A 9,085-nucleotide genomic window follows, 5' to 3' on the forward strand; every position below is an offset into this window, starting at 1 on the left:
AGTCTCCAACTGTGTTTTCTATTTTCACATCTGCATCACTGTGGATATAATTAACCTATTAACTTAGATCACATCAGGGAAGTTTATTACATAACATAACCCATAAGTCTATTCACTGTACAGTATTATACTGGCATCAGTATAACATGGCACAAGTCTTTTCACTTCATACTGGCTGTATACAAGCATTAATGAAGCATGGTCCAAACCATGATTACATAAAACCTGATTTTGTTTTTCTATAGAAAAATAAATGACAAAATTGCTAAATTCATTGTAATCAATTCAATCTAACCACATGGCTGGTATTCAAGCGACTTGATTAGAAAATATTAGCTATAAATATTTCAGTAGGCTATTAAGCCACATTACCTTCTACATGATGAAGAGCAAGCAGGCAGATGAGAAAGCCTATGCCGGCTGATTTCACGATGCTGATCATCATGATGGAGAGATTGTTCTTGGTTATTCCCTGACACTGTTGGTACTGTTGTGAATGAAGGAACTCCGAGCTCGCCTATATGTTCAAAGACACGCCCCGCCCCAAAAGATACATACTTTCTTATGAATGATTCAGGGAGGATTTCCCCAGAATTTCCCTCACTCTGCCTGCCCTGGCCTGCAGCAGTGAGTGCAGGAGTGCAGTCCCAAATTCCCATTTCCGGGAATTCAGAGCCATTTCTGCTTATTGTAAGCGACTGTGGGCTTGTTTTTCTGTAAAGTTGCTTGTAAATATTACGGGTTGCGTTTTTTTGGGCTTTAATTGTAAAGTGTAGTTGCTTATTTGGGCTTGTTTCTAACAGTTGCTTATTTGCTTGTTAACTCATGTTGTTTAGTGGTTCAATCTCAAACAAGGACCCTCCAAATGAACGTACTTGGCCTGAAAATAGTTGCTTTTTTAGATGTCTTCTAAATGTAGCCATCAAGTAGCAAAACATCAGTTGAAATATTAATCCCAAAGCAGAACATGCCACCTGTGGCCAGATCTCAAAACTACAACAGAATGTGACAGCAAAGTGTCTTCAGTTTCAAGAACCACCCCAGCATCCATATTCTGGGGGGAACATTAGGCAAAAAATAATCTTTTTGGTCGTCATTCTCACACACAGTAAAGATGAGTAACGTAAAAACTCATTAAAGACGGTGTGTGGCACGTACAGAATTATACACTACTACATCACAGGCTCATCTTCTCAATTTTCAATAACATCTTGGAAGTACCTGCCCTACGAGTTGACACGTGCAACAGAGAAGCGATGCGGTCCCCAATAGCCTCCAGCTTGTGAGCTGACGTGCAGTAAAGAAGACCAGTGTACTGCTGTGGACAGAGCTTGTTAAAGCCTAATTTATACTTGCTCTTACAACAGCATTGTGCACAGAAAATCAGGGATTGTTGGTGCACTACACAGTCATACAAAAAAGTATATATTGTGTTAAGAAGACCTGTCTCAGACCACGTAGGTCTCTCCCATTCCTTGTACAACCATTGACTTTCTGTCTACACACAAAACAAAAAGAGGAGAATGCTTTCCCGTTATTTATTCAACTTCCATTCACATTTCGCAAGAGTCGAGAAACATTGGTCTCTCTTTCACACATTTCCTGGTCTTCGGATCAGCCAATCATCATGGTTCTATTGGCGGGATGAACGACAGGGTCCTGACTGGACAGTCTGGTAGAGATCATTGTCTGGGTGCTGGAGAGCAGTGTATGTGTCTTGGTCCTATGAAAATGCATGTTTAAATTGTTTACTTAATTTGATGTGGATGACAAAGCTGATAGCGCTGGCTTATGTTGTTGAAAAGTATGGGAAAAAAGTTCATACACTGTTCACTTTATAACGAAGAGCTGCTGTTGTGATGTATGAGACAGAGACATCTAGGTTTGTACTTCAATTTCATAGAAAAGAACACAGAGTTAGTGTGATACTGCTACGGTATGAAAGTACTAGTCAGCATTATAATAGCATTTAGTTATCTTCTTTTTTTAAAGCTAATTAATGAAGAACATCACATAATTGTTGTTATCCAATATGGCTTTTTGTAAATTAGCTTAGTAGTAGTAGTAGTAATAGTAGTAAAGCTGCAAAACAGAAATAAAAGCGGCAATGCTATTTTACTGTAGTGCCATTATTCCTACTATAGAATATATTTACTGTAATTCATGATTCACTATCCAGCGTTCTTGCTGAAATATAAAACTCACCGATGGATGTTTTTTCTTTGCATGATAACCAAGGTAACTGCAATTCCAATGATGATGACAGTGATGCTTATCACTGCTGTAAGAATGTGCATCATCTTGGTAGGGGAAACATTGTCCACTGTATGCTCCAGCTCATCTGTGACTGTGAAGGAAAATACATTATTGTCATGCCATGGTGTCACTGTTACTCATCCTTACTGTGCAGATCCCTTATCCTGCTTCAGTTTTTCACGTGTTACAACACATGAGCTAGGAATCTAGGATCATAACAGACCGTCAGGTGTTCAGTTCAGTGAACATGTCAATAGTTTGCACAGGTGATCAGTAAATGCTGTTGTATCAGTATCAGACTGGAGTCTGGACCGCCATATGAATAAAGACCTATAAACTGGGGAATCATTGATGGCCAAGACTCTAGGAATCATCCACATTTTTCATACTTATCTAATGGCAATGCTCTGGGATGAACATTAAATCAGTCACATTATATTACAATGTTAACAAGGCTGTTAATGAATGTATACAACATGAATGACACCTCTCCAATTTCGGTCAGGAAAATACCAAAATAAATCTAAACAAAATGACTTACTGTTCACAGTAACGTTGAGTTGGACAACATGTGTTCCTCCATTGAATGTACACTCGCAGTTATAGCTTCCACTATCTGCTGGTGTTAATTTGTTGAGCTGCAAAAACATTGTCTCATTCTGTTTTAGGGTGATTCTGGAGTCACAAAAATTGTCAGTGCCATTATCAAAGTGATACAGCAGTTGACATTCTTTTCCTCCAGTCCGTGCTGTTTTGACAATACATCTTATCATCACGATGACATCAACTGTGCGATTGTCACATATTGAAGTGACATCTGATTCTTCACCAATGGTTTTCACAAGGGACACTGCATTAGAAAATATATTTTAGTGAGTTTAAACAATTCAAATAACATCACTTAACAAGTTGTAAATGCTTTACCTCAATTAAGACTTAAGTCTTGAGGATATAAAATATTGTCTGTAGAAAGATGTTCTGCATGAGGAAGTTGATGTAGCAATGGCCTATCAATGTTAACATGTCATTTGTTAGATAACAGACTTTACAGATGTCTTACCTTCAGTGGCGTGATATACTATATCTACAAGCAAAATTTGAAAACCAAAAAAGAATATCATAAGTTTGAAACAGTTTCCAGTCATGACCAGCAGTTCAAGATAACTTCACCAGGTTGTTCTGATCATGAAATAAAATGCCACTAGGAAGTGGTCTTACTGAAAATGTAGAGGTTGGGGGTGGGGGACCACAAAACTGGTGTATTTCCGCTATGTACAAAAAAGAAGCACACAATACTATTTTGTGAGTTCAGTCACCATAGTAACACTTTGCTTATAAAATATGATTTTCTAGGCATTTAGTAACTTAACTTGCAATATCCATACATATTGCACAGGGAAGCCACACTGCTATTAGGACCTGTTTTGTTTACTTTATTTTGACAGATGTGGGTGTAATGATACAGGAAACAGGATGAAGGGGGGTTATGTGTTAACTATGATGGAAGAATGAGTTATGATGGTACATTATCTGTACACTCACCTCTTCAGACTCTACCCTAGCCTGTATCACTTACCGTAACACTTGCCCTAGCCTTGACGACCTTGTAGGCTTATGCAAAGGCTAAAATGTCATTTAGATATCATGTTATGTAGACAGATGTCAGGTTCATTTGAAGACCTGGCATCCTATAGTGTGTATAGTTTCAATGTACCGATTATAGATATATTATATTATACTGTTTAGACCGATGATAGGTTCTTGGTTTACCTATGATCCTAGACTAGTATTGCTATGCATTTGATGCATTACCTCGTGTTTTTCTTGCTGACATGTCCTTGGAGCTATAATGAACCACACATTCTTTCAAAAGGAGTCAAAAATGCAATTTGTTTTAGCAATTAATTTATTTACAGTATATACATTAACTGATTCAGATTCGTATTGTGCATAATAGACTGCAGGTTACATTTCCTGTGTTCCAAATTAAATCTATCAACATTCATAACAAATACAATACTAAGATGAAGGATGATACCACTAGCTCCAAATGAATGTATTGACCAGGAGAAAAATCACTGGCTAATGCAAAGATTATGTGGAAACTATACGTTAATGTTTTTCACAGTGCTATTCAATTGGGATAACCAATGATTGTAAGGTGTCTTGTAAATGTAGCCATCAAGTAGCAAAACATCAGTTGAAATATTCATCACAAAGCAGAAGATGCCATCTTGTGGCCAGGCCTCAAAACTACAGCATGTGACAGTAAAGTGTCTTCAGTTTCAAGACCCAAGCAGCTAAAAGTGCATCTTTAACCACTTGATCCCCAGCATCCATATTCTGGGGGGAACGTTAGCCAAAAATAGACGATCTACGCGTCGTCAGCTTGTAGATTGCCTTTTTTTGGTGAAGAGATTTGGTGTAGACAGAACAAAGCAGTCCAAGTATAGAGCCAACTCAAGTCCAGTTGACCAAGTCTATAGGGTTTAAGTGGTTAATGTATAGATACTGCTAAAGTATAAGTCTTAGGACACTGCACAAAACTAAATATTGTTGTGTGATTTCTGGTTAACAGCTAATTGAGGTTTGGGCGGTATGAGCTTGGACAGTTGAATAAAGCATGTCGTTTGTCTGTCTGAGGCTGCTTGAATAAAGGATGTTGTTTGTCTGTGTGAAAATGCCGTAAGGCTCAATATCCGCTGCCATCTGTAAAGACACAGAAAATACTTATTAGAGGTCAGAACATCTGAGACCTCTCTTCAGGCAAGGGCCAGACAACTGTGACCCCACCCCTCTCTATGATATATATATATATTAGGCTACTATCTTTGCTATAACGACAGTCTTTATGTACTCATATGTAGAGAGTAAAAGTGTAAATAATGTATGTATTTACATGGCTTACACGCAAACACATGCTACATGACAAAATGTAACCACTGAAATGAAATTTAGGAAGTTACAATTCAGCATCAAGTCAACAGAGAGAGAGGGGAGGGTGATCCACTAAGGCCTCTTTCTTGTGAACAATGTGTCACTTTCCAGTAATTATTATATTATAATTCCAGAAAAACTGCTGACGTAACTACCTGTGGGTCATCCCAACCGGCTGAACCTTTCCCCATTCTCTGAAATGGAGAATACAGGAATAAAAGGGCTGAGAGGGTGATAAGCTAGGGATGATTGTTCAGCTGCTGTATCTTCCCTATAGGGATAATATGGCAATAAGTACCATCACACACTGATCACCACTGAAGGGACTTGCCATGTGAAACATGGATAAAACTTGGCCACCAAACATTGCTGTGGGTGGTTTGATAGAATGTATCGCTGAGGAGACACTGGTGTTTATCCAGGCATAAAGGAACCCATGTGATAATTAATATCAGTATATAATACATACAGTATGTATGCATTCATACGTACATGCCATATGGCTCAAGGACGCACACACACACACACACACACACACACACACACACACACACACACACACACACACACACACACACACACACACACACACACACACACACACACACACACACACACACACACACACACACACACACACACACACACACACACATACACACACACACACACACACACACAGTATAGTCAATCAGTATAAAGAGTATAAATCAATCAGTTCATCATACATATACACACACATATAGTTTAAAAGTTCTATACATTACCACATTCTGGTACAGGCTCTGTATTGTTTTACTTTTTTTTCTGTTGGACAAAAAAAAGGCATTTTGGCCATCTTCAGTACAGAGCATTTTGAAGCACACAGATCTAATCTATTTTCACAACCACAGCAGGAAGTGACATTTCACAGCAAAAAGTGTGAACTGTGTATCTCTGATTTGATCAAAACTTGCTTGATATGTATATAGTTTCTACACATTTATTTTTCATCTTCATTTACCTACAAACAATTTATGTTTCTTTTGCTGTTTTACTGGAGTTTTACCATGCTCTGAATTGTGTGAAACAGCCTTGAGCTTCAATAAGACACATTAAGATAATTGCTATTTGTATTAAAATGAACCTTACTCTGACAAAATGGTTGAATGAAATGAATTCAAATACAAGGACAGCTGGTACAGTATAAGGCTTGATGGCAAAATAACAGCGTCTTTGTATCTTCTGTTTTGGTTTTATGTACTGTATGATGAACAAGATACTTGTTTTTCAATATGGCCTTTTGGTAATCACTTTAGAGAATATAGTAAAATGCAAATCAGAATGAAAAGCTCCAATGCTGTTGTAATAACATTATTCCTACTGAACATATAGAATATATAATTCACTATCTAATGTTTTTGTTGAATATAATACTCTCACCGATGGATAGCAAAGGTAACTGAAATTCCAATGATGATGACAGTGATGCTTGTCAGTGCTATAAGAATGTACATGGGGGTGGGGGTAGTATTGTCCACTGCATGCTCTTCTGTGCCTGTGAAGGAAAAGACATTTGTAAACTAAATTATCGTCAAGCCAAGGTGTCACGGTGACAAACAGATCCCTTACCCTGCCTCAGGTTTCATAATGTGGCAACATGAGCTAGGATCATAACAGACCAGCAGATGTTCAGTCAGTGAACATGTTAATAGTTTGCTCAGGTGAGCTGTAATCACTATTATGGTTAAGTTGGCCTTGTTAGCTGCAGTCTACAATACACAGTGGGTACTGTTAAACACATATCACACCAATATTTATGAAGACCTATAAACCGGGTCATCATTCATGGACAATCCAAGACCCTTGAAATGATCCAAACCTTCATGAGAATTTGATACTGGTGCTCTGGGATAAACATCAAATCACTTACATTAACTTACATGTAAAAACAAAAAAGCAAAAACGTTTATGAATGTACAACATAAATCACCTCCCACAAAAACAAAATTACTTACCGTTGTTCACAGTAACGTTGAGTTGGACAAAATGTGTTCCTCCATTGAATGTACACTCACAGTTATAGCTTCCACTATCTGCTGGTGTTAATTTGTTGAGTTGTAGAAACATTTTCTCATTCTGTTTCAACAGTGTGATCCTGAAGTCACAAGAACTGTCAGTCTTATTGCCAGTCTCAAAGTTATACCCCAGTTGACATACTTGTCCTCCACTCCTTGTTGTGATACTACATCTTATCATCAAGATGACATCAACTGTTTGATTGTCACATATTTGAGTGACATCTGGTTCTTCGCCAATGATTTTCACGAGAGACACTGCAAGCGATAGAAAATGAGTGAGTCTATATTCTATTCAGATACATAATCATCACATTTTCTCCTTTTGACAACAAAGTCCACTGAAATGAATGTGTAGAATGTTAAATATGAATTGCAAAAACTGTGTTGTAAAAACCAATTGTTACCGTACCTTCTGTGGCAGTGCACAAAGTCCACAACTGCAGGAGAAAAACAAATAGCATTTTCCATGCAGACTTGCTGACCAAGGACAAACGCGAATGCACCATGCCTTCCTCCGCTCTGAGCTACACAAGAACTGTAACGTAGCTTGCAGCATATGTGGTATTGAAAAAGATCAACATGTTGATCAAAAGATCAACATCTCCCCCACACTCGCCTACCACATTCAATAATAGTTCCCTATGCAATCCATGTGACTAAAGCATGAAACTTCACGGACGCATGAGATACCGCAGAAACACAGTGATAATATAATGAGGAAGTGCTTCTGTTTTTTGCATCATTGCTGGGAGGTCATTCTGTGGGTTTCACTTTGCACGTTGCACATGTTACAATTTGAGTTGAATAAACCATTTTGCTTATGAACAAAAAGTAGCCCAATATTATCTGAACTGAGCTTAGTTCAGTCAGAATACAAGATCTTTTAAAACTTTCACATTGTTGTCTCTGATATATTGAGATGTGGATAGTAGAATTTCTTAGGGAAATGAAAATGTAGTTTAGCTCAAGCACAGCAATGCGGTTTAACCACACCTTAACCACTTATAACTTATATACTGTACTTTGTCACACGACAAGTAACAAAAATAGGCGATCTACAAGCTCACAACACGTACCATTGCGACGAGTTGTGAGCATGTAGATCAGTTATTTTTGAAAATATTGAAATATTAGAACATTTTTGCCTATGAAATACCCACAACAGGGACCCCAGGGTTAAAGTGGTGTACAATGAGTGCCAGTGTTGCTGTTCATTGTGAAAAATGTGTGACAGTTCTTACGCAGTTTTTATTGATTTCCTTCCGTACACAATACACATCAAATCATACACTATGGACATCAAAATATAATCAGAGGCAGACGAGGAGTGCAAATCGGTGCAAATAAACGTGTTACCGATTGACAGAGCAATATTAAACGAGTCAGTTGTTTCCATAATGCTCCCGGACAACCAATCGCACATCGTGCTCGTTCAGTTTTTCTCCGCCATCAATCGGACAGTTTCACTTCGCTATCACCCTGCGGTTGACATTGCTGACCCGAGGGTTTCGGTCCCAGGTCTGAATCCAGTCAGAACGACCCGTTTCCTCCGTACAGCATGTAGAGGGTGGAGTACCCCAGCGCCGCTACAAGGACGATGAGGACCTTCTGGATCCAAAGACAGCGGTCCAGCTTCTGCTCCAGCCGTCCACTGCTGGACAACAGCCTCAGGAGCTGAGGCCAGGACAGAACAGAACATGAAGGTTTATTGAGTAACACTGACTGGAGCCATAAAGCATGCACCATCTCCACATTCTCTGTGGTTCTCAAACATTTTCATGTCAAGGACTCCCAATCTTGGCCCGGACTGCTGGCCTGTAGCCTGACAGCGT

At 38.7% G+C, this 9,085-nt stretch overlaps 1 protein-coding gene across 2 annotated transcripts; it reads right to left on the reverse strand.

Moving 5' to 3' along the window:
* Nucleotides 1-4,165: 4,165 nt before the first annotated feature.
* LOC311041180 (uncharacterized protein) lies at nt 4,166-8,009 on the reverse strand. 2 transcript variants are annotated; one of them, XM_084051707.1, is made up of 6 exons: nt 7,663-8,009; nt 7,191-7,508; nt 6,616-6,730; nt 5,961-6,000; nt 5,349-5,387; nt 4,166-4,965 (listed from the first exon to the last, which is right to left on the reverse strand). In XM_084051707.1, exons 1-6 carry the CDS (start codon nt 7,757-7,759, stop codon nt 4,828-4,830), a joined length of 747 nt encoding a protein of 248 aa, XP_083907833.1. In that variant the 5' UTR covers nt 7,760-8,009; the 3' UTR covers nt 4,166-4,827. The 2 variants fall into 2 exon arrangements, 1 of the variants encoding a protein (XP_083907833.1); XR_014600363.1 differs by lacking the exon at nt 5,349-5,387.
* Between the last annotated feature and the right edge of the window lie 1,076 nt (nt 8,010-9,085).

This window comes from Gymnoscopelus microlampas, assembly GCF_963454915.1.
Source record: "Gymnoscopelus microlampas genome assembly, chromosome: 24".
Taxonomy (NCBI): domain Eukaryota; kingdom Metazoa; phylum Chordata; class Actinopteri; order Myctophiformes; family Myctophidae; genus Gymnoscopelus; species Gymnoscopelus microlampas.